At 43.7% G+C, this 26,857-nt stretch overlaps 1 protein-coding gene across 1 annotated transcript in view; it reads right to left on the reverse strand.

Annotated features, from left to right (window-relative positions):
• The window catches only part of exoc4 (exocyst complex component 4), a 64,265-nt gene extending 37,408 nt beyond the window's left edge, over positions 1–26,857 (reverse strand). Inside the window, exons 1-11 of the mRNA XM_086023047.1 lie at positions 26,729–26,857; positions 26,088–26,277; positions 25,827–26,021; positions 23,867–24,060; positions 22,917–23,026; positions 20,292–20,392; positions 20,071–20,225; positions 18,125–18,305; positions 13,783–13,928; positions 13,541–13,629; positions 3,488–3,584 (exon numbers count right to left, since the gene is read on the reverse strand). Of these exons, the coding sequence (XP_085879173.1) occupies positions 3,488–3,584; positions 13,541–13,629; positions 13,783–13,928; positions 18,125–18,305; positions 20,071–20,225; positions 20,292–20,392; positions 22,917–23,026; positions 23,867–24,060; positions 25,827–26,021; positions 26,088–26,277; positions 26,729–26,808 (1,538 nt within the window). The 5' untranslated portion in view covers positions 26,809–26,857. The remainder of the gene's footprint in view (positions 1–3,487; positions 3,585–13,540; positions 13,630–13,782; positions 13,929–18,124; positions 18,306–20,070; positions 20,226–20,291; positions 20,393–22,916; positions 23,027–23,866; positions 24,061–25,826; positions 26,022–26,087; positions 26,278–26,728) is intronic.

Consider the following 26,857-nt stretch of genomic DNA (forward strand, 5'->3'; position numbering starts at 1 on the left):
ATAAATAAAATCAAAGCGTTTATCCCTCCTTCTATAGCTGGAGAAAAGACCCCCGCGATGATGGATTTAATATGTAAAGTGTGTGTGTGTCCATGTCAGACACACGCAACCAAGTTACACTTCTGGAAAATTATAAAAACAGTGACAATAAATGGTGTCCCCAAAAATTTTAAACACGATTTGGGTGCCAATTATTCAACTTTCGCCTTGCATGTGACATTGATGCCATGTGTGAGCTGGTCTACGATGTTGTGCCTTATGTGTTGCCATTAAGCTAACGCTAGCCGACTTGTTTGTGTTTGCATCTAAATCTCTTTATTTTGTGCTTGTTTTACTTTTAACTTCAACTGTGCGTGTGAATAAATAGCTTGAAACAAGCACACGAGTGTTTTTGAAGCACTGAAGATAGAATAGTATAGTATATGACCAGATGTTTAAGGTTATGAAGGTGTTGTTGTCTTGGAGCGTTTTAATGAGTCTGTTGGGTGAATTGTTGAATGTGTGAATGCAGTTTACTGAAATGAGTCCAATTCACCTGATACATTGTGAGAAACATTTAATTTTTTTCACCGAACATCAGTAGGGTATATTGCAGTGTTTAATGTTAAGCACTTAGCAGTTAAGCGCTCTTGTTATCGGCCTTTTTCATTTTCTCCCCATGGCCAGGCAGCACATTGTTTTACAGCAACAATAGCGTGCTCATACAAAACTACCAATTCAAAGCGGACTAACAAGCCATTCAACAAACGCAATTTAAGAGGCTTTCTCCCTTTCTTTCTTCTTCGCTCTTATCTTATTCTACTCTCAACCCACCTGCCCGTTTGTTCCTTTTGTGAAATCATCTTTCCCTTTGTGTTTTTTCGCCCGTCGCCCGCCATCTGCTACCGCCTCTGTGTTGTTGCGTTCTTTTGTCGACTTCATTCATCTCGCACAAGCTCGTGACCTTTCCTAGTGTAAATTCCTTCTTGACGACGTGCTGGTATTTAATGGGTGCGGTTGAGAAAGACACTTGAGGAAAACCCCGCTGATCAAGGGAGGAAAGATAGGAAAAGAGTTTTGAGCTGGTAGAGCATATAGGAAGATGCACCAACACTACCTTTTCCAGACCAAGTGAGACGTACAGTAAAGGCACCAATATTGACATCGGTATCGGCACAATGCTACAAATTGCAATTTTGAGGGAAAACTGGTAATGAAAGATGTACTCAGTCGTGTATTTCTTGATCCTGTGTTTTTCTGGGATTTTTTTTTTTTAAAAGTCCCTCACCTTGGTCATCTTAAGCAACATAAGCCCTAATAAGTCATTTGAGAGGCCCTCCAAGAATGCCATTTCATAACTTAAAAAAAACGCCTCATTTCACCTTCCCACTTTTGCCTTTTCCGCTTGTGGTCTTTGGACTGTCTGATCTCAGGGAGGGGATTTAATCAGAGTGTGAAATTAGTGCAGAGTCATGTTGTGTTGGCGTTTTCACCACAGGCAACTGCGGCGGGTGGCCAGGACCTTCTGTCCTCTTCCTGTCATGGAGCTCTCTGTCTGCTCCTCATTACTTTCATTGCTTGATCCATTGTCCTTCCCCTTGCTGCTCCCTTTGTCACGTGCCGACCTTGCGGGCAGTTTTTCCTCACTCCAACTCTGCGAGTCCCACGTACGCATCTGCCGTGCTTCGAATGAGTCCGAGCCATAAAATAACGTCAGGTCCCTGGTTTAACATTGCGCTAATGTATGTCTTTTTGTCTCATTTACATCCATAAGCATCGACCCGCTTGGTCCTCGTGCGACGGGTGACCTGGGAGAGATTAGCAGCCCTCGCGGAATCTTTTCAAAATGCCAAGCCCGTCTGGTCCAAGAGGTGGAAATACCAGCAAAATGTCAACTGGAGACCCCACAAGTCAACTAAATTGGCTACTACATGCGTAAACACTTCCCCCAAAGCCATATATTCACTACTGGCTGCTTAGAGGACACGTCATATGCTCGGCCTTGACACACATCTGTCTTTTATAATTATTGCCATTCATAATTGCATCAGATGGACACTGTCGATGCAAAAACAACAGCAGAAAGCATTTTCCTACTTGCCTCTTTCCTATTACCATCAATCTATCTGTGGTGATTAGCGATGTCTGACTAAGATGTCCCTCTCTGCCCGGGCTACAAAGCAGCAGGGGATTCAGAGCCCATCCAAGCCCCAGTGGAAAAAAAAAATAATCCCCCTCGGCATATTCAGCGACAGACACGCGCAACCTTGAAGGCGCCAGAGCGTACCTTCTCAACTTTTCTGCTGCTAGACGGACCAAGACGGAATGGTAAACAAGTGGCGGCCTTGGCGGCGCCTAATACGCGAGCTGATTTGCAGCATTGGATTCAGTTACGGGAGAGACACAGGGGACGAATGCCATAAAAGGCATGCCAATGACACCCCATATTGTAAAGAGTGCATTTGAATGCGTTCGGAACGTTAAGAAAACTACAAAAAAATGCCAGCGTCTTAGCGAGAGTTCGAGAAAGTGACATTACCCAAGTTGGCATGAGTTGTTTCGGTCTAATTTAGCCAGCTTGCGCGCAACCCCGAATGCTTTTGTCATTAAATCTGCCACGAGTTGCGCGGCTGGCTCCGTGAGGTTTAGCGATCCATCAGCAGAGCTGCGCCATTAGAAAACCATCTGTAAGCCACGGCGTGCCAGCGGCGTTCTCGCTCTAGTTATAAGGAAGGGAGTGCTGAGCAACTATAAGTGATTGATACAAACCATTATCGACAACATGGCATAGGCAAGGAGGGTTTTTTTTTCTTGTTTTCGGTACTTTGTTTCTCTTGGATTGAAAGGAAAGGTCATGAAAGTACTTCCGAGGCAGCGTTTTAACAGTTACTCTCTCTCTGGAGTGTTGCCTGGACTCTCCACAGGCGGCGCGTTCACGCCGTTTTTAGCGCCAAAACATTTTCTAAGGTCGCCTCTTGTGCCAAAATGTGACAATCATCCCACCCCTGTGCAATACAAATTGACATTGTGTGGCTTTAAATCGTTCAGCGAGGAAATAAGAGCCCTCTCACTTTAAAGGAGCCTTGAAGGTAATGTATCAGAGCATCACAATTCAATTTGGCGTCTTCATTATTAGATTGGTACAAATCTCCTGGGAGTTATGTAGAAAACTGGTAGGCCTTCCAAAGACTTGAATCTAATGCGAAGTAAAAGCAGAGACGGCTGTCGATTCCAATTGCTGGAGGGAATCAACAAAACATTTCGAACGGGAGGTCCAGTGCATTACATGGAGTCCGATTTATGGAAAGTCGATCAACGTTAAAAAGTCACAAATCAATGTACGGCCACTAAGAGGCTTCGTAATCGAATTAGTTTGATTTTTACTGGTATTGAGTCACGTGCCGGATCTCTGGCATCTTGAGAGTGTTGGCGTTTCTTCTCTTGTAAGTAAGTTCCATTTTCCACTAATTCATTTTGATTTGTAGACACATCGTAGAAAGTGGTGTACCTGAGAAGAGGCTGGAAGATGACAGTGATGTTCCTCGCTCCTGGCTTACACACAAACTTCATTTCTCCACCTTCCATCAGGTTGTCATCGGCGCCCCCTAGAGAGACAAAGAATGACCCGATCAAAAACACTTGTAGCACTAACGATGGGTGGGGTGGCACATTTTTTGCAAGCCAAAGGAATTGAGCTATTCAAATATTTTTAAGACAATTACAATTTGTTCAATGAATTGATTTCTGCAATGATTCAGAGGCATCGTCCCACGCTGTTGTCATAGTTACGAATATAATACGATGACATCCACCACACACGTCCGCGGAGCGCCAAATCTGTCTGCCTGCGCCTCGATCAAGTCCACCAATATGGAATCGACTTTTTGTCACCGATTTTTGCCAGATGCCCCAGGGGCGCAGCAGTTCCGTCCACCGGGACGGGCCGCGCGGTATACCAAATTCACAACCACCCTAACCTAGAATTGCCTAGGAACGAAAATGAAGATGCCACCGTTTTTACACTGAGTTTACTTTCTGTCGCCAAATTGTCAGGAGCGCTGGGGGCGTGCTAGCTTTGTCCGGCAGAACACTGAGCGAGGCGCAACGTGGCCCCAAACACGGTAAACCAGACTTGTCCCGTCTACGAAAATAGGGCCCCAATGTGTACTTTATTCTGTCATAAAGGGTGGACAGAACAGTATTCCATGTTTATGATAAGCTGGTACCGGGTGCCGTAGTCTTGGAGTGTTTTTCCAGTCTAAGTACGGATGTACTGTATCGACACCCATGTCCGGTATCTGTCCCGAGTGAAAACGCGACTAAAATTGCAGGTTGAATTGGAAGTAAACATCCATCCATTTTATCTCACGGGTAACTGGAGCCTAGCCTTGTTGACTTCAAGCGACACCTTAGACTGGTCACTACAAATCAATTTCGAGGCAATGTAGAGTCTTTATGAGTGACTCCTGACTGTGTGGCACATGTGCTGACCACTACCACCGTGTTGCTGCAGTGAAACTATAGGCCCGTAGTCACAAATACCAACGCATGTCAGCTTCTCAGATAATAGGGACTAATCGGGAAATCGCGGGAACAACCTCCGTCATTGCTTGCACAGAACGACACTGGGGCAATGGGGCGGCGGATCGAGGGTTTGGGTTTCATGCAGAAAAGGGGGCGAGGCGGATATCACATGGGAGTGAAAGAACACTGAAGCTCATTACCTCCGCTCATGCTGAAGTAATCAATATAATTGACGGGAGACGGAATTGTGGCTTTCCGTCGATACGGCAAACTGCGCGGCGGAAAGAATGATCGTGTGTTCAGGTGTGCGCGTCTTGGTGGAATACAATCCACGGATGAAGGCGCACACCGTGTTCGCAAGCAAATTGTGATTTAGCGATACGTAAGGTCCTGAGAGACTTTAAATGAGCTAATGAGAAACTTGAAGAGGTGTAAGATAGCCGGATTGGGCGAAGTGAGTTTTGGGAACAAAGCCTGGGCCTTGCGTTGTCGTCCTTTTCCCATTTCCATTTCCAATATGGCCTTGCAAAGCTTGCGTGATAGAACACAAAGACACCTCCACGCTGTGCCGAAGCGCGTTCCGTATTACCTCGGCGGCGTGCATTCAAATGCATATCAAGCTATTGTTCCCCGGGCTGCGCTCAATAATGCATTTCTAATCGAACATGTTTTATTCGAAACGCGCGGGAGACAACTCTCGGTGAATTTTCATGAGAAGTGACGAGGTCGTTCTTTATTCCTTTGCCAACTTTCAAATGGAGAACCTCTGACTGATCTGCTGTCATCCGACAACGCCCGCCGCCTGTCTGACTCCTCCTTCTGCTGCCAATTCAATTAGGACTCAATTAGAGGAATACAAACAAAAGCTGCCACCTGAGCGCTCATCTTCCATCCTTCGCCCAACTTCCGAGACTTCTGGGAAGTTTTCGTTACCTGTCCAACCGTAAACAGCTCGCACGTGCACAAACAAGCAACTCCCCCGCGTGCGGACCCCGATGACAATGACCAATTTAATTTCACGCTCTAAACATCTGCAACAGTGTCAGACGAGGCAGGCGAGGAGGAAACCTCACTGATCCATGAGGGTCTGGGAGCAGCTGCCAACAGGGCATAACACCGATGAATATTAAATAGCGGGAGGCATTAATATGCATGGGGCTCCTTCAGACCTGTCTGGACGTGACAGGGTCAGGATGGCACCCGACTGCTACCAGCCGTCGCCACATAATTGGGGAAAAATGTTTTTGTTGGTCTGGACTTTGGTGAGCATCCGGGATTAGCGGCGTGTGGAAGAAGGGACGGCTTAGCGCGGGAACGGGGAGGAATCCTAATGAATCTTAATGCGGCTGAATCTTGAGCAGCACACTTTTCGGTGTCCCCTCACACTTACCGACACCACACAAGCCTCCAGCCAGCCAGCCAGCCAGCCACCCACCCCCGTTGGCGCCTTGGCAATCCACTCCCCCGGCCCACATGTAATCAAGTCAGTCAGTGACTTAGTGAAATTGCATTAGCCACACTTTCCTGGGTTTGATGAGAAAAAGTCGGTTTGATCCTGCGATGAATTCCGGACCCTGACCAGATTTAGGCGGCGAGAGAAAATGCATGTGAAATATCAAACGCCACGTCTGCGTCTCCCGAGACTTTGGGTGTTTGAGTATGCACGTACAATCGTGTGTTAGAGAGCAAGGAGTAAAGAGATGAGCAAAAAGATAGGATATAATCCCTTATTCACAAGTGTGTCACTCAGCTACATGTCATAGTATATTTATGCAATACTTTGTTTGCAGAGCCTGTCTCTAAACAGTCATATCAACGCCGTTGTTGTATTCGTCGACATCTGTCACAGGGGGAATTATTACTTTTCTCATCCTTCGCACTTATAAAAAATATTGGACTTTTTCCGAAAGAAGATTAAGTCTATGCTGAGTTGAATACAGTGGAACCTCAAATTACGAACTTGATTGGCTCTGTGAGCCCGTTTGTAACTTGAAACGTTCACAAATCGGGGTAATGTTTCCCATTGAAATGAATGGAATTGCAATTAATACGTTTCTGCGCCAAAACTAAGTTATACTTAGCTTTTTCTTTCTTTTTTTTTAACCTGTGTGTGTTTAAAAATAAATATAATGCAATACAAAAAAGATAGATCCAGTCGCCCATCCATGCCAAGACCGTTCTTATATTGAAAATAGTACCTAAATAGAGGTAATTTTTCTACAAAAATTTTGTGCATCATCCAAATTGCTCATAAAAAGGGACATTCGTAACTCGAGGCTCCACTGTACTTATTTTATTATCTTGACTGAATATCAGATGATTTCTGCTAGCAGGTGCCACTTTTTAACATTTCCTTTTAAATGTCACTGAATCGTTTTTAAAAAAAAAAATAAAGCTGTTCCATGTTTTGCATTTATTACCTGTCATACAATATTGTGAATTTTGTCTTTTGCATTTTCATTTGTCATCAGCATTCAACATAGTTTCCGAGGGAATTGCACTTTGTCATACAAACAGCAAATCCCCAGGGTTGACACCTGTGCCTCAATAATACATGAATCTTTTGGTCAAGTGCGGGGTCATCTTATTACACTCAGACTGCCTTCATGTCTGATTGGATCTTAATGAGAGCTTTCCATTATTAAATTTAATTTGAAGCCCATGCTCCGCCAGCCAGGGGAACCCAACTCTCTGATGAGAATTAATAGCATAAATAAATAATAGCATAAATATATCGAGGCGTGAAATGAGCGGGATTAATTATTAACTGTGTGTTTTCGCGCGGCTCTGTGGATTTTACTGAGTGAGCGGCTGTCAGTGATGCCGTGGCAACAATGCACAGGCTTGTATGGCTCACAGTGAATATTAAGCGCTCTTGAAATAAATAATGAAAAACTCTAACTCTACGTTCCATTCAAGATCTGCTTTAATTGTTTTCACAATGTCAACAGTGTGCCAAAAGAGTAACGTGTGTTTATGTGACGCCTGGCATCGCACTTCTAATTAACGCGACAAATTGGGGGAGGAAAATAAACGAAACTTTTGTGTTCTCACCTGAGGAACACGTTGCATGCTGCCACTGGCAAAAATTTGCGTGTTCATCAGCCATGCCAACACCAACTTCCTTTGCTGCCTCCATTCGGCGGCTCCGAGATGAAAAGTAAACACAGCGGTGCCGCTCAAACCTGCCAATGACGACAGGACCCCCCGCGCTAATTGAAATCAGCTTCGGCTTCGGGGGAATGAATACACCGGCTCTTTACTCGACCTTGTTGTAATCTCCGTCTAACTCCGAGGAACTTGGAAAAGACTTTGGTCCCACTTTGCCTTTTGGTGGCTGACACACAATATGTTGTAGAAGTGGACTTTTTTATGTGCGTCAGCAGAGACTTTACACATGGGGCGTAAACGCTGGTCCACTAGACACAAGTAGAATCAATGATTTATCATTTCAGATTTTAAATAGCTGTATTTAAAAAAAAAAATGATTTTATTTTTTTAAATATTCATGTTTTCCCCATTATTTCACATGCTCTGATGGTGGGGTGCAAAAGAGCCATCTCAAAGCAGGTCAAAAAAAAAAACATATGGAATCACTTCTGACGTGTGGGGGGGCTGCTAAAACAAGCGAGGAGCTTTCCCAGTGATATTGTCGAGTCGAGAAATACACATGACGTGTGGTTCAATTACAGCATGTCTTGCGCCTCGCCTATGACATAACCGGTGTGCGTAAATGCGCTCTGACCGCCTACGTCAGCCCTCATCCGTCATCCTCGTGACACAAGCACAGGAATGCTGGGAAAGGACTGGCTGGATTTATTTCTATTCGGTGTGAACATTAGATATGTGCAAAGGAGCAAGGTAAGGCAAAGGCGAGAGCCCTCGGCATTAAAATCCCATAACAATAATAATAAATTGACTTTTTCAGCCGGCAAAGTTCAAATCTCATCTGAGGTTTGCTTTATGAATATGTTAAACCATAATGGCGAGGTCAAAAGATGTCGGGTATTGATCGCCGCGCGCGGAGGAGAGGAAAAGGACTCAAGGGGATGAATGACTGAAACGTAAGGCAAATATCCTGAATGTTATGACAGCTGCGCTCTGTATAAGGGCTGCAGCGAGCAAATATTTTTTTTAAATCAAGTATTCTACTGATTAGCCCATCAATTATTAAGGAACAAAAAAAAAAAAAAAGATTTTGCATTATTAACTCATTCACTGCCAGACATTTTCAGACCCTCTTTTACCCTAACGTTGGGAAAAAAAATTTGAAAAAAATATAAATGAGTTCCTGCGATTGAATGGCTGGACTGAGAAAAGACGAGTGAATACGACAATGGCAGTGAATGACTTAAACACCAAAATTGTGCATGTAAGTTGCAGGTTTTATTTTTGTCCAAACTCTGGTTCTAATGTAGTATCTGTGACTTTTTGTTTTTTGTAGTATCTGTGACTTTTTTGCAGGGGCTGTCCTGCTGAGTAACGTGGATGCCAGCGAATGTAGAGTTGACAGGCTGTTCACCGGGGCCTGATCCGGTGAGTGACATGGGAGTCAACAAATGACAGTGTAGAGTTGTCTGGCTGTTCACTGGAGCCTCACCTGGTGAGTGACTTGGGTGTCATTGAATAAGAGTGTGAAGTTGGCTGGCTGATAATTGGCTAATTGGTAAACTATAAATACATTTTGTGGCCAGAAAGTGGTCATCTTCAACATCAGAACGCAAAGCTTTGGACTCTCCCAGTGTGTGTGCAGCATATCACACATCGCCAAATCTCTTGCCAGACCTTTTTCCATTTGCACCTCCTGTACCGCCCTCGCCGTGAACATAGCAGCTTGACACGGAACGCCACTTCGGCCGACCCCTGTTTTGCCTCCTCTCAAAGGGAATGCTGCGGTTTTATACATAAATAACACACAACTTTTCTTATTTTCTCACATCAGACAGCTGGGGGGCGGGTAAAGCTGCTTGTAATTAGATTGCTTGCGCCAATGTTTTTGAATATCAAAAGCAGATATGTGTGAAATACATTCAGAGTGGGAGATGTGAACATCTCGGAGGCGGGGAGGGGTCACAAGCGTGCGTCTTTATTTGCATGCATATGCCGGGCACGGTTTGTGTTTATGGCACTGCCGTGGTATGATTGTCACTTCAAACATTCCCCGGGGCAAGACAATATTACACGCAACACACTGACCGGCCGTGACACAATGCGAAATAGCATTTTTAAAATATATTACTGGCTTAGCGTGGTGAATGGGTGGGAAGAGAAAATATATATTCTCACTTCACCTCCAAAATGACCGACGGGCTATTCCGTGTCATCAGCCGGCTGAACAGACAACGGCGGCGGGCATGGTAACATATCTACAGCTGGAAAATTGTAACTTTCATCATTTATTGATCGAAAGCGTGATTGAAAGTGGATGAGGTGATGTGGTGTGAAGTAAACACCCACACTGTGGCAAGCAGACTCGCACGCGCACACAATGCGGTACATATGGCTACATATGGAGCTCTAATAAAGACTTGTGGGTTAATTGAAGCGTATGAGGCGTGGCGGAGTGTGCAAGAGGCAATTATGTCTTCCCGCGCATGTGTTGGCATGCGTTACATTGATATACGGCCGGCGCTCAACAGATAAATTACATACATTACACATTCATTTCAAAGTAATGGTAATATTAAAACAAACACAGCTCTTCTGCTGGTTCCCCTTTACTGCACAGTCACACGTGCTGATTAAAACCTTGACATGTCGTCTCCCCGAGGGATCGCCTTTCCTTGAGCGAGAGAGAGAAGCCCGTAATTGCTCCTGATGAAATGTTTGGCGAGGGTGACCATGCACTGAGCCAATCGGGTTTTTGTGTTTGGCAAAAAATACAATCAAATTCCCACAATCAAATACAATGGGCATTGTGCCGCTCCTGCTGGTGTGCGCACCTTGGCCACCTGGGGGCAGTGCAATTGGGAAAAACAGACAGGAGGGCGTCTCAGCTCCTCAGTAAGATGCTGTGATATTAGTCGTTCTTCGCAGAGGATAAATAAGATATACCTGTCAGTATTTATATTACTGCATTACAATGTTATGTTACTGGTCGACGTGTTGAACGAATTCTGCTGATTAAGGGGTAATAAAACAGATGCTACTCATCAGTCTAAGGTTATCACTATTGATTTGATTATCTTTTTGATTATTCCATCAAATAACTAAGTACTGTAATCGGATTGAATACAATACAGCTGGTCGACTTTTTTTTAAATGTTTGTAAAGTCATATTTTTTTTGTTATTTTATCAGACGTAATTAGGTGTACGTAATGTCGCGGGCCAAGGACTGTAACTTTAATCTAAATAGCCAAACTTGCACCCAAAGGATTCTCTGCAATCAACCCCACACTTGCAAATGTTTGCAAGCTGACTTTCTGACAGCTATTGACTTAAAATAAGCGTGGAGATACACTTGACGAAACTCAAAGAGGCGAGTAAATCCCGCAGCCACGAGAACTCATCAACTCCATCTCTCATTTCAGGCGCCTTTTCCTCCCAATTTCATTTGATGCGGGATGAAGTCTTCAACGCATGTTTCCCCCCCCCCCCCCCTAATTTCTCCCCCTCAGAAATCTCTTAATGGCTTTTCGCCGGACCCTGATGAAAACAATGACTTTTAACCTCCGCTCGTCCGACCCCCCCCCCGCCCTCACAGTGGACTTATTTCACTTTCTAAATGATTTCTTACTGCTTCAATCCCGTTGCGGCCGTTCAAAGGGCTGGGGGCCCGGGTTCTTTGCGGACGGCGCGGCGCATTGTGACAGGTGAAATGAAAGCCCAGAGAAATCTCATCTTCTTATGAACGCTTCGAGGCATTCAGCCACTCAAAAAAAAAAAAAAAAAAAAAAAAAAGAGGAGACAAATCCTGCCCGTTCTTTTCTGAAGTGCAGACAGATGGAAGATGGAAAAAAAAAGTGAGCTGTTATTTCTAGCCTATTTGAATTTTTTTCCCCTTTATCCACAGTTGATCAGTGCTGCGCCATCCTGCTATGGAAGGAAGGCATTCACTCTGCAGAATAGCAACTGGATTAATGAGTTTTAGTGAGTACTGCAACATCTTTGGATTGTACTTTGAATGAAGGCTTGTTTGTGACTGAAATGCTTGCCATAGTATTTAATATAAGTAGGATTTGGATCAAGGGAACAGCTTACTTGCTTGTCAAACTGGATTTTCATAATCATTTTCGGAAGTAATGACAACATTTAAACGCATTATTACATTTGTGTATCATGTCTTTAGCACCATGAACACATCATCTGATTTTCATCCAAGGATATTCCCATTGAATTTAGGCGAGAATACGCAAACAATTTCCCCAAATCCCCCTCGTCTGGATTAGGCAACATTTTATCCAACATTTCTGAATTTAGGCTGAAAAACCGCAACAACAACAAAAAAATTTGTTAATGCAATAAAATACAAAATGCTTTAAAAAAATTAAACAAAAAAAAAAAAACTAACTGAAACGTCATCTTACATTTATAAAACATTCATCTTTTGTCAGTTACAAACTTGCTCTAAAAACAATTTAAAACTAACTTAATGTATAAACAAAACTCAAAACAAAATACAAAACTACAACTATTAGAACCCTGATCCTATTTCAAAGCTGTTTACATCCAAACAATAGATACCATACAATCATAACGATGTCATACCAGGTTGTTGTGCTTTATTAGCTACAGCTGCAGCTATCAAATATTTTTAAAATCGAGAAGCCCACCAGTCCCATCGATGAATTCAGTCATCGAAAAAAGAAATTGATTTTGCATTATTATACACAAGGTGTATGTGAGGTGCAGGTATTATTTTTGTCGCTAACCTCCCATTCTGCTGTAGTATCTGTGACTGAGTGTGAATGGCTTGTTAAAAAGTGGGGCCTCGTCTGGTGAGTGACATGGGTGCCACATTATTCAAGTAATAGTTGCAGCCCTCACCAGAAAAAACATCTACACCTGGATCAAACTTGATCATACATTGTTTACTAGATGATTTATTACTCCGCAGAAAGCAGCTCAATTTAGGGCATTTTTTGGTGGACGGATAAAAAGAGCCTCCCTCTCTGTCTCTTTGCCTTTTTTCTGTGTTTCATTATCCACAGGGGCTTCAGTGTGAAGGTAGGAGTGGCTGCAGGCAAACAGCGCCGCAGAGTGAAACCTCAAGGTCACGGGCAAAGAGACGGCGAGTCCGAGAGAGAAGATGTAGGAGCAATAGTGCAGCTTTGATTCTCCGGGGTGTGACTGTGCAGCTCGCTCACTCACTGCTGAGTGTGTGTGCGTGTGTGCGCGTGTGTGTACAAAGTGTGGGAATGTGTATGCAAGGTTTTGAAGGTCTGTCCCTGTGGGTGTATTCTGCAAAGTCACCCTGCTATCCTATCCCTTTCTTTTTCAGAGTGTTACATCTCGACCTGCTTTGTCCAGGTCCTCACGCTCCCTTCACGCCGAACTTGGCCCATTCCGGAGAGTTTTATTATTCTCTTTTTTCGGTCCTTAGATAAAGTTAATGGGTAATAAATAGTTATGTGTTTTTTTTTTTTTTAACAACACACTTTTCCCAAAAAAAACAAAAAACGATGAATTCCCAAACCGATTAATTGCATTGCCATTCATTTCAATGGCAAACATTACCTCGATTTATGAACGTTTCAGGTTATAAAAGGGCTCACGGAGCAAATAGTTCATAACTTTTTTCGCTGTATTTCCCACTTTTTGTTCAATCCATTCCATGGTCAATCGAATTAATGAAAATGAACAAAATATCTGAATCTAAAAACATAGAAATATAAACCAACTATACTGAAGAATCTCGCACATTTGTAACCCTGATGTGCTCATTGGCAAGATGTTTTCGCAACAGCCTCACCTCGCCCCATTTTGCATTCCGTCAATATTTTTCACACGTCGCGTTCTGTCAACTCCATCCGCCCACTCCCAACTTCCCCGCTCCAGATGTTCATCAACACTCTCACTCCCAATCAGCCTCCTCACCTTGCAGCTCTCCGCTTTTGCTGTAGAGTTCTCGTCTCTGCTCTCTCAAGTAGGCACTCATGCTGATGGCATGGGATGATGATTCAAACCTAAAAGAGGCACGGAAACATTGACAAAAAAAAGCTACGTGAAAATGAAGCGCATAGCTTTGAACAGCTCTACATTCAAAGTCTCAGGGGGCGCATCTCATTACTCTCACGACTGGACTTTAGGTGACAACTGAACTCAAGCGTGGTCCTTACTTAAAGAGCGACTGCTTGGCACGTTGCGGTTTCTTCTTGGCAAAGAAGGCGGCAAACTCGCTGCCCGTGCTGGTGTAGGCGAGCTGGGCTGACGGCTCGGTAGCGCTGCGGCTGTTCTTCACGTCCAGGTACTCCATCAGCAGCACCTGGTCGACAGAGACAATGAATTTTCAACAAGTTCAATCCAAAGGCGCTTTTCAAAACGTTTTGACAAAGTTGGATGCATAAAATTCTGAAAGAACTCAAATGATTAAATAATCCACTGATGACGATGTCTGTTTCAATATCATCGCAATTTATCACAATCAGTGGGAATCAAACAAACTTTTCTGCAGAAAAAGACCACTGACTGAGCACGTTAGATGACCACTGCGGAGAGCCGTGTCCTCCTTTCAGCCGATGATCCATGGCCAAATCCGTCAATGTCTTATCAGGCTTCATAAAAATCTTATCAACTTCTAACAATAGGACGAGCCCACTGCAAATCGGGTCGGACAGAGAAAAGTTAACTTCCTCCACTCCATCATTCTATCCTCGCTCGCTCTCGTCACCTCTCATTTTTCAAAATCGTTCTATTTTCTCGCTCCCTCGTCCCCGTCTTCGGCCCGGTGCGCCATACATATGCTCCGAAATAGCGCCACCAACGTATCAAATGGCTCCATAATTTAGCGGGGCCCATTTAGCCCTGGCGTGTGTCTAATTCGGCCGGTCGGCACGGGAATGGCACAGGACTAATGGCCGGGCAGATGGAGATCCATCCCGCCCCGTAATGATGTAATTAACGCAGCACGGGAGCATCCCTGTCGCCATGCATGGGAAAGTCGTTACATGATAGCATCCGTTCAAGTGCGCACACGGAATGCAAACATGGTGAGTTTGTTTGAAAGTAAACGTCTATAGGTGTCACATGGCCACTGTATGACACAGTCTCACGCTGCTGCTAATCCCATCGCTGTATTAACTACTAATGATGAGCCGATGTGGCAACCCCCCCCCCCCCCCCCCCCAAAGAGTAACGATTGAAATGCCAACGCTCGCGCACAAGTAGAAGGGTCTCCGACCCTACTTAAATTGCATTAGCCCGCTGACAGCGTGAACTTTTGGAGGCAATTAACCGGACGGCAACGAGAAAGAGACACGAGGTGGGGCTCTGACGCGAAAGAGAACAGCCAGAGATGAAGTTGAGAAGGAGCGGGTGATTACGGGGCAGGAAATGAACGATGAACGGCTTGCTGATGAGAGAACCTGAGGAGAAGCCGAGGGATCAAGAGGAAACAAGGCAGATGGTGGATTATCAATTACTTCGATTGGAACACCTCACATTCACCTAATAATAATGCTGCAACATACTCTCTTTTTCCCTTACCTGTTTTTTTCTGAAACATAATTCGGCTGCATTTATAGGGCTCTAGACTCCATTTTTGGCACCAGCTACATTGGTGCGCCCACGTTTTTTTTCCGTGTTGCACCAGCACAAAAAGTTTGGTGCACTCACATTTTCGACTGCATAGACTGTCTAGTCATTATTAAATTCTTTATTTTAATCACAATTCTTAAAGTGCTCTGTGTCACAGTGGACTATTATTAGGACTATTGATGGACCGATATGTCTTTTTCAGTGCCGATACCGATTACTAGTAGTGAAGGGGGTCGATAACCGATATTTGGAGCCGATATTCATTTGCTGTAAAAGTCAAAATCTTAGCGTTAAAATGAAAAACTTAACATGTTTATTAAAACGACTTTTCACATTTTCAACATTTTGAAGGTTTCCTTTCAATTTTAAACAGAAAATGGCTTTGGTTTAAAATTCTTCAAAAGTTCATTACAATGTCTCGACCATGAAAAACTGAAAAAGTAAAGTAAGTTTTCGACAGTAAATAGTTTCCCCAAATTTCCAAACAACTGAAATGTTAAACTTTCACTTGTTTTTGTTTTAATGTGTCACAAAATTAAAAAGTGCAGGGAATTCCCAGTATCAGCAGCATACATTATAAAGGTGAACATTTAGATAAATACATAAATAAAAAGTACGATGAATTCAACCCTTTTTTAAAATTCATCTCTTAAGCGGGATCTCACTGAGTGGTGAATGCTTGCGAACGTCGCAAATTTGTTTTTTTCCCCGTCAGGGTTCATAAAAAGGTTGCAAAATGTGGCAACGACGCATTGAAGCTTTTATCCCTTTTTGGGGGGCGGTTGCTTGGATGTGATGGAGAAGAGACTCCATTTGTCAGTGCGCTCGGGCAAAATCTAACTACGAGGAGAATAAATGTGACACATTGATTAAAATGTTGGACGCGAACAAGTTGGCGATGTTGCTTTTCACAACTAATTAAAATAGATCGTCTTCTACACGCTTTTGCTGGCACTTCAATTTGCCTCGTTCTCGCTCGGCTGGTGTGCGTATTTGGACCACAGACTCGTATTAATTTTTCCCAACACATAAACACAAAGTACCTGTTGCTGATTTAATTCGCTGCAATTAAAGAATCATTTTGCGGCGAGGGATACGAACAGAAACAAAATCAAACGTGATCAGGAAACGAGATTAGGAAGTAACAGTGGAGCGTTGTGACGGGAATAAATGGGAGCAATGTGTCCAAAAGATATCCCGGAAGAAAAGGAAAATCACAGCAGCGGAGAAAGAGAGGACTTATCAAAGCGGAGTCCACGTCTAAGAAGCTCGCCCTTGATGCTGCCGCGTGATCTCCGAAAACGCAGACAACTTTCATGAACGGCAAAAAGAGTTGAAAAGGCCTGAATGTAAATTGAATTCAAACTGCAAGCACAGATGAACAGACGATGAACCGAGTACAATTTTCGCAGCAAATCCTCAGAATTGAGTTTGACGTCATGATCCGCCCACGTGAAATGGTTTCATATAAAGTCACCATTCTGTCTAGTGGACTGGATATAAAATGCCAGAGAAAAAAAAAAAATTTGAGGGAAAGTACAAGTAAAACAACTGTGATAATGAAGTTGGGGAAGTGTGCACACCCCCTTATTGGAGATGTTCAAAATTAACCAATCACATTCCATCCACCGTTAAACGGGAGTCAGTACACACCTGCTACTATTTAAAGCGGCATTGATTAATGAAGCCCATAAAGTTCAGTTGTTCTAGTCGGCTTTTCCTGACATTTTTCTACAACGTGGCACAGTTAAGACTAACAAAAATCACAATTCACCATCATAATAGCTACAACTGCACCTCGTTACGAGATAAGATCCATCTTGGCGCCCAATAAAATTCTACAGCGAGACTGAAAAAGCAGAAGTAATTTTAATTCCCACTCTGTGCTGTTTGGCTTGGATGTAATGAGATTAAAGCGGAAATTACAAAGGTGCGCGCGGGGTGTTGGGAAATTGAGAGACTCCTGTGACCATGCGGGACACGCAAACAAGGAAGGGATGAAATAATAAACAGCAAGTCGAGGGACTGACAATAACTCTTATATTTGTGGCTGCGTTATTGTCCCCAGGGGCGGCCATTTTGTCACTTCTGTCCACTGAAAATGACTTCACAGTCGCTCGGGGCTCAGGTGACGACCAATCACAGCTCGCCTGTTCTCTGAAGCTGAGCCATAATCGGTCGTTATCTGAGCCCTGAGCAACTGTGATGTCATTGTCAGTCGAGCTGTAAATAAAGTGAATAAATCAATAAATAAATACAAGACTGATTTTTGAGAATACTGCACACCGTCCACATGCCGTCTGAATGACCGGTACAGGCCCGGGCAGCGAATGAAGCTTGCTTGAATTCCTGATACCGTGAAATAAGGCCGGTATCGGCCCGATACGGTACCTGTATCGGTACTCGCCCATCCCAAATGAGAAGACAAAGAACAGCCATCAGAATCAAGATTACACTCATGATAGGACAACCTTACACCATCTTAATAAATACCCACAATTCCAAAACCTAAATTATCATTGCTTTTTTTTTTTTTTTTTTGGGGCTCCACTTGCTGACAAAGCGAAGGCCATTCAAAGTGCCACCCGCTGCTTCTTTCCTTTGACCGATTCATCTGCTGCTCATCAAAAGGTGAATTTACATCTCAGCAGCAGTGAGGACAAAAAGATAAAAGCCTGAGGCGATGCCAGAGAAGTTCGTATTATAAAAAATCTAATAAATTTTTTTTTAAAAAAACCACAAGTATAATAAGGGCTTGCTGATAAAGCTAATGACCGTGAACTTTTTGGACGTTTTTCTTCATTTCTCAGTCAGTATAATGCTTGGACCTTAACGACACATTCATAAAGGTGTAGTGCTCGGCCATTAATGTTTGATATTGTATTCTCACGGCGCACTTTTTTAAATTCCCGAGTTGAATCTGACCTGCAGCACAGTCTGGATCTTGGCAGAGACGTCGGCCTGCTCGTACAGCTTGATGCCCTCCTCGTGGGCGCCGGCCGGGCACTGCACGGCGATGCGCTGCAGGTGGGCCAGCACCACGCTGTGGGCCTGCGCCACCGCCTTGAACTTGTCAAAGAGGAGTTCCAGCAGCTCCAGCAGAAGCCTGCGGAGGGGCGCCAGAGAGCACCGGGAAGAAGTTAAAACAAGTCAACCAGTATGAAGTACAAAGTCGTTATGCAAAGCCCAGTTTGGCCCATTCACATATGCTTCGGCCATTCGGCCTGGATTTATCTGCTCATTCATTTTCAGTGGGTCAAAAGAATATACTTTGAGTAACTGTCCACACCATATGAACTATAGATCTTCTCAAGACGTGAACTCATTCACTGCCATTGACGAATTTACTCGTCTTTTCACAGTCCAGCCGTTCAATCCTAGGAACTTTATTTTTTTTCTCTCTATTTTTTTCAAACGTTGGGGGAAGAGAGGGTCGGAAAATGTCTGGCAGTGAATGAGCAAAACGGGTCAAATTTGACCTGAACAGTATGTAAGGGTTAAAATTGCAGCTATTGTTTGCTGATGTGACCTTCGACTCGTGAAAAGGAAGTAGCCACAGGCGTTAATGTTTTCAAACAGACTTCCCGCTTTGCACGCAAGGACAAGACTTTCAAAGAGAAGCCGGGGGGAACGCAGGTTACGTTATTTGAGTCATATTTTAGCCCGGAAAATGGTGCTCATGCTAATGAGGCAAGAGGCCAGCAATAAAAAGACAAACAACAGATATTATCATGAACGTGACAGAATGAGGACCTATTATGTATGAATTGGACTCTTTTTTTTTTGTTCCAGTGTTGTGTGTCATTGCATCACCAAATTAAAGAATTCATGTGATCATTGCAAATATACTCAGTGGTCCAATTGCCTGTTTCAGCTCGTACCTTGGGATGTGAACGGAGCGTCTTTTGTAACAGCTGTAAGACACAGTGAGCAATAACAACGCCATAGTCCCCCCACGCCGAGTGGTACATTGGACGGAGTTTCCATGGCAACCCGCCTTGACTTTAAATGGAAGCGAGCGTGTGGAGAGACTGGATGTGTTTGCACCCGATGCAGACAACGCGGCGCACGTGCAAATGAGCTGTTAAGCACTCGCGCGCATGCACACGCACTACGGGAGCAGCGCCGTCGTGGCCGCCTAATGCATTGTGAGGTCAGGTGGGATTTCACGGAAAACAAGGAGAGCAACCCTGACAGGAGGGGAGACGCTACTCTTAAGCGGTCCGGGATGACTGGACTGAGACCGGCGGGTTGGCCGGGCGAGGAGAGACGTGAGCGCTTTTAAGATGTCGTCCGTTAGCGCAGCTGGGAGATTGGATGGGGTGTGTTAAAACTGTGACTTGTCAAGGTTTAAACTAGCTGTTTGCAAGCTTCACGGCAGGCAGGACATGGGTGAAAGCCTTTAGCATTGTTTTATTGTTTCATACCTGGGTGAGCGTCTGCCTGGTTTGGAAAAGGCAATCGTGTTGTGAAAACATGCCGCAACATTGAACAAATGAATCTCCAAATAAAGTTGAGTTATTTTTTGGTTAAAAGGTTTTTTCTATTGGACTGCAATGAGTTTTAAAGAATATTTTGGAATGTCTTTGACATGCTGTAATTCAAGACGCAGAATTTCCATTCGCGTTTTTCTTCAACTTTTGAATCCGGCAACAGCATTGGCTCCTGGGAATTTCTAGTTTCAATTTCTATTTTGAACCACAAAAACATGGCGTGATTGTCAAGGAATCAAGATCATCTAGATCCAGATACATTTTTTAACTTGATGAATATAGTCTTCTTAAAAAAAAAAAAAAATCTAGATCCAGATTTTATTTCGTGCGAGCACTTGACAAAATCATTTGTCAGAAGAATTTGTCTCTTTACTGCACCTGGGTTGGCTTTCCTGAGCAAGGTTCTCCCCTCTCTGATAGGCATGGTCCGCGATCTGCGTGGTGGATCTCTTCACTATCTGCTTGAGCTCCGGCTCCAGCCGTTCCATGATGGCTTTGATGGTCTCTGGGATCTTTTTCAGCTTGGCCAGAGCCTGTGGGAAAGATAGCGGATGTTTATTGTATGTTATGGACAATCCTGTCATGTTCCTTACGTGTACCTTTATCAGGATGCCCATGAACTCGGCGCTGTTCTCCTCCGGGTCCACCTCGGGGAGGTCTAATTGGTTCGGCTCCCGCGCGTCTTGTTGAAGCTCACGCACTAGAGGGGAAACACAAGACATGATTATTTTTATACAGCAAGAAAAGAAAGGAACAAGATTAAAAAAAAAAAATCCCTGTGGTGCTTTTCATCTTTTATTTGCACCTCTACAACGACTGTATAAAAGATACGGGCCTCTGAGATGCAATACCATTCATATTCGATGTGTTAAATCACGAGAAAGTTGATCTCGAGGCGCTTTTATGAGGCACGCTCAAATAAGAGAGACCCGGCAAAACACAGGAGGAGCTTCTTAATAACAGAAGCCGATACATAAAAACATAATATGACTTAACCAAATTAGTGGCTCGATTGCGAGCAAGCGAGGCTCCAATTTTCACGAGAAGCGGCGGTCCCAATTTCCCATCAGCGCACGAATGAATGTTTATGGCAAGTTAATGGACTTTGGGTCGCCTTTGCCTCTTCTCCCCGTTTCAGCCGTAGTTTGTGTAATAATTATGACAATTACTAGCTACAAATGAGGTGCTCTAATGCTATTAGGCAAAATGGCACGTTTAAGCCACTGACGGAGGCGGGCTGCTGCGCCGCGGACCACAGCTGTTAGCGTGCCAGCGTACAGGCACTTTATCGCCTGCGGGCCTGCTAATTGCCGGTTTCTTTGAATAATTTGGACAAATCTGCGGTTTGGCTTTTACCGCTCAGGCCCGCGGGGTGGCCGAGCTGAATGAAAATGTATTATCTATTAGTGGCCAATTGTGCAAATGTGAGCTCATGGGCCGCGTACATGACGACGTGTTGGCTTGGAAGAGCTAAAACGATTTTTGAATGGCTTGTATTAAATTGTTGGATTTCAGGAATATCTTCACTTGTGATTTAGCAGCTCGGCTGGAGGAAGATCCAAAGCCCCCAAAGTGACTGTTTACAGAAACAAAAGTCCACGTGAGTCGTCCGGAAGCCACATCTAACAATAACCCTCAAGTGATGGGGACACAGTGATTTTCTAGGGTTGAAAGTTATAGAAATGGAACTATTACTGTCATTGATACGGCTGTTGTTGTGCCCATTGTTCTTTTGTCCCTTTTGACTTTACTTCACTGAAGTGATTCCTTCATGAGTGAAAATGTTTTTTTGTCTTTACAGGCACTTGTAAGTAGAAGTCGCAAGCCTTGTTCCGCCAAACTAGCGCCACCTGACGGTTGTCATGGTAATGAAAGTCATACTTGCCATTGGCTTAAAAGGGGGAAATCAAACCAAACATTTTTTTCAAGAATATGTTCCCAGCAGGCCTGTTTTCTAAAGCTGAGCCGTGATTGGTCGTTACCTGAGCCCTGAGTAGTTGTGATGTCATTTTCAGTCGACAGAATTGACAAAATGGCCGCCCCCAGAGATGGCTAAAAACGGGTGGATTAACTCTTATTCCACAAACGCTGTTTGTTTGTTTCAAGTCGTGGGCTTGCATAGAACATATTCTTGAAAAAAAAAATGTTTGCGTTGACTTCCCCTTTAAAGAAAATAGGCTTATTTTATCAAGACAAGAAATAGAAATAGTTTTCAATTCTGAAGTTGAACAACATGCTAATAGTGAGGTGCATAAATGGTTGCTACTAAAAAACTATGCACAGAGAAACTCATAAAAATCCAAGCATGCGCGACACAAACATTGCTCTCTCGATGTTTTTTTTTCATTAAATTCTCATTTTTGTTCCTGTGCATTATCAGCACCGGTTGCCAGTTTAAGCGTTACAAATGCTCGCCGCCCACCAACGCCACTCGCGGCGCCGCCGCTACCCCATGCTGCGATGACAGCGACGGCGGATGACAAACGACGCAGATAAAGGCGGACAAGATGATTATGATGTCGGCGAGGGAAACGCACACTACGATGGCGGCGGCTGAGGCTGTTGTGACAAATGCGGCGCGCGAAATGAGACAAACTTCCTTTGCCTTGCATGTGTGTAATAGTGTACTCGGGTTGGCGATGCATAATGACATGCAAATGGTGATGCTAATGACTCCATTATCATTAATATGAGCCCGGTCACAAACTGCACTCAGTATATCACACTTTATATTGTGTGAGCGGTCGGGCTGAACAATTAAGCGGAAGTCAACTCCCAATTTTTTTTTTTTTTTTTTTATACATATGTAGTGTGTAAAGTTCAAAGCTGAGTCCACGATTACATCACATTATTTCATGAAATATTAAAACTTGAAGTGATACACCCACATATTTGTTTGCATTATTGTCGCCATCTGACTTATGACCTAGTGACTTATGTATACGCCGCATTAGGTAGAATTTTGTGAAGTTGTCGTCGTGAACGCTTAAAAAGACTGGAAGTGTTTATAAAAGCTATAAGACCAAAACATTTTGAATAATAAATCTGGATATTATGTATTGTTATGCAGATTCATTTATTACTTTTGTTTGTTGGGAAGAGGACCTTGAAAAAATGATTGCCTATTAAATCCTAATCATAGTATTGAGGGGGGGGGGCATGCAATTAAATTGCTTTTCAGAATCATTCTTGGTATGTAGTGCATTTGAGTGCATGTTCTCTACCACTGCTTGATCCTGGCGTGCTGAACTGCGCCGAATCCAGAAGTTTGCGCGGGGTGGAAAGCCCGCTGATGTCCAACGCCGGCATGGGAGACGCGTCTTTGCCCGCGGAGCTGAAGAACACAAAACGTCAAATCAGGAAGTGGCGCATTAGCGGCGAAAACAAACCCACCCGACCGCCCTTGGCTAACAGTATCAATCTACTGTTTAACCCCGACGCCTTGCATCTGCGTGGGGACTGGCGACTGCCTCCCAATGAGCTATTTATCACACCTTAAGTTGGAGGTGGGAGCAATTTAGGCGCTTTAAAGTCCAGGCAGTGTAAACACAGCGTTGGCAGGCTAAGTGAGCGAGGTTGCATGAAGGCTGGGTTTGTTGTTAGGGAGGCCGGCGCCTGTCACCGGCTGACCCTCCGTAATAAATCACTGTACCTCGCTGACCCACCGCCACCATAATTACTGCACCCACGCGCGCGATGCCTGAACGCAGAAGCGTAAACAAAATAAAGTCGCTGGGCCGCATTAGCACTAATATGTTTTACCGCCGCATATGGAATTGTAGCGTTAGTCGGACAAAATGATTGCGCCGTTCTAGGTGACATTCCCTGGAAAATATACAGACATATAGAAAGACTTTTTTTGTGTCTATAATTGGGCTGGTGTCCATACAGGAAATAATTGGCAACTGGCAATCGTATGAACTTATAATGAAGGCGCCAATTTGAAGGCTACTTTTTGACACAAGGAGCACAAAGAAAAAAAAAAAAAAAAAAAGGGGTGTTAACACCAGTCCAAACCAACGAAATGTAGGAAGGAATATGTATTTCTATGAATGCACAATAATTGGAGAAAAACTGTCTGGTGTACTAATCTGTTCTTTGAACCATCCACACTGCACAAAATGAACTGAATAAAGCAGAATAAAACTACTAACAAAGCCTTTTGGATTATTACCCCGGAAGGCGCGCCGCGTTCTTGTCCTTGTTCTTGTGTCCCAAGCGACTGGTGGACTTGATGTAGAGGTGACGGTGGAGCTCGTCGATGAGCACCAGGTGGATGTTGAGCTTCTTGCTGTGGAGCTCCAGGCGCAGGTCGCCCAGGCCCTCCACCTGCAGCAGGGGGCCCTCCAGCGACTCCACAGCCGACACCTGAATGGGGCGGGGGACACAGAATCATTAAGTCACTTGTCTCAAAAATGGCCTTAAAGAGGAAACGATCGTGCAGTAACTTCTTCTGTTAGGCAAAAAACAAAAATTGGGAACGATTCATTTGAGCTTAATTCAATTTGTATCATTTTTCAAGGTTGCTAATACAATTTAGGGACAATATTGGTTCCTTGAGAAATATACAATACTGAACAATTCAGTCACTTTTGAAATCAATTCAGGAACATTTTAGCCAAAAATTCCACCAGTGTCACTGTGAAAGAAATATTTGCATATTGGATTAAAAAAAAAAAAAAAAAACGCCCAGATCAAGTTTGCCGTGCTTGCTGCAATAAATAAAACAATTGGGCTGACTTCAATCAATCACCTGCATGGCTGTCTACTTCCCTCTGCACTTCAGCATTACAGCGATGCATTTAAAAAAAACCAAAAAAATCAGGCTCACTTAAATTGATTCAACTTCACAATTTTCACTCGTCTTAAAAAGCATCCAGACTTTCAATCATGAGGCAACAAAATGCTGAACGGGAACCATCAAGTGAGGGAAGAGGCAGAGTTTTATAACACTTCTCAAACAGAGCATTCAAAAAAGTTACTAGATTTGTTCTCAGTATATTTTCAACTATTCACATTTGTTTACAGCCCAATCGTATCAATTTGTGAAAAAAAAAAAATTAAATCAACCATATTTGGACGTAAGCTTTCCACCCAACAGTGACAATACAATTATACATAAGTAGGAGACCTGTCGGAGGACCTACATAGCGTTTATATGAATGTGTTTATCTCTGTATGGTTGCAACATATTTTTGCCCTTTAAAAGTTTACAAAAGTGAAATTCAGGTATTGGGAAATAAATAAATAAAACGAAGGAAGAGGATGAGAGGTTTTTCATCCAACACCACAGGGCTTAGGACTGCCGTTCAGTAGAGGAGAGAACGTAGTCTGAATTCTAATTGTCAACCCCTTGAAGATAAGCCTCACTTAAACACACACAGACACACACAATTTTATTTTTCGACTAATCCACTTCTTTCGAGGTAAGACCTAGGAGGGAAATGATATCTGTGACTCATGAATATTTGGAAGTATAGACGCCTTCAAAAAGGGCGCCAACTATTTCTAACAGCCCGGATCAATGAAATCAAAGTCCGACTGACTTTGAACCTCTCGACTCCTTTTCAAAACGCATCAAAGGGGCCGAGCGAGCGCAGGTTGGAAGGAAGTTCCGCTTCGTTTTGCCCACGCTAAAGAGGATTTTCACGCTTCTTTTGTGCCCGCCACCGTCCTATTTCTCTTGTTTTCCCCCTTACTACCCCTCCTGTAGATATCTCCATCTGGGCAGACCAATTCGAAAGTCGGGCACACCTGAACAGCACAAACTGAAAGGCTTAAAGGCTACAAATTGGTCCTTTGGTGCCACGAGAGGATGCAGGGAGTAAACTCTTAAGGCGTGGGAAAAAAACCCCAAACATGTTTGCGTGCATACGAAAGTCCCAAAAGCCTCCAGTCGTTAAAATAACCAACTTGTTTACATCCGAAGGAGCAGCCAAACCATATTTACATCAATATGTCATGCTAAAATGTGCTATTTTTCATATTTCATCAAGTGATTTACAATTTGTGGAGATGCGCTCAAAAAAAAAAATCCATCCAGGATTTTTATTAATATTTAATTTCTCAGTGATTCATAGAAGCTTATGCTCCACTTAGTGCTATTCAAGGCCACTGAATTTTCCTCCACTCACCAGCATGTCTGTGGCGTGGAGGTAGTGCTTACTGGCCATGTAAGCCTCAAGGCGTTGAGGCACCTGCTTGATGCTCTCAATCTCATCCAAGAGCTGCAGGACATGCTTGTGCTCGATGCCCTCGATCCACAACTTCCTCAGCTCGTCCCGTTTGCAGTGGAGCAGCATCTTGCAGGACAGGAGGTTCTCCTTCACCTTTGCGTGAGACAGCGATGTCAGTGGCGGCACGGCACTCATCATGATGTACTTTCTAATTCCCACCTGCTTGATTTTGTTGCGGGAGGTGGTGATGCGCTCGGTAATGCTCTGGTAGGTCCGGATGGCGGTGGTGAGCTCGGCGTAATGCTGGACGATGAGCTGGTCCAGGTCGCGGTCGCAGATCTCAAAGGCATCCTCGAGACGACCCTTCTCTGTCTCCCTGTCCTGGACGTCATCACTGCTGGACAAAGTCCTTGACGGATAGATGCATTTAACATGATATTCCACACACTCACATGGAAACAGTTTACAACTTTATTGCTAAATGTCTCTTACGAAATACTACTCTAAACAAACCTTGCAGTATAAAAAGAACACAGAATACCAAAGATATACTGTATACTATTAGTACCTTTCTAACGGGATTTAACAGATGACAAAGACAAAACAATACCAAATACGTATATTTATAGTAGAAGGACCCGACCTACGATAAGCTTTATTCCTCCGAAAAGAAATATTTCCAATGTAAATGTCTCATATATTTAAATTAAAAGGAGAACGCGATTATTTGAGCCAAACAGGAAGACAATGCTAGGAGAGATTCAGCTAAAGGGAGCGGATCTTCTGTTAGCGCGAGTAGCGTCCAAGGGCACTACCTCAACTTTTCACTTGATAAAATACAAATATGTGGCAAAAAATACCTGATGACGGAAATGAGAAGACCAGAGGGGTCTTTGTTTTTGTTGACAGCTCCCCTGTATCGCCCTGTGTCTGCAGCCATCTTTCCCAGCTGCAATATCAACCAAACAGGAAGCCGGAAGCGCGTGCTA

The sequence above is a fragment of the Filicampus tigris genome, chromosome 22, assembly GCF_054856515.1.
Source record: "Filicampus tigris isolate MCC_2025a chromosome 22, RoL_Ftig_1.0, whole genome shotgun sequence".
NCBI classification, from domain to species: domain Eukaryota; kingdom Metazoa; phylum Chordata; class Actinopteri; order Syngnathiformes; family Syngnathidae; genus Filicampus; species Filicampus tigris.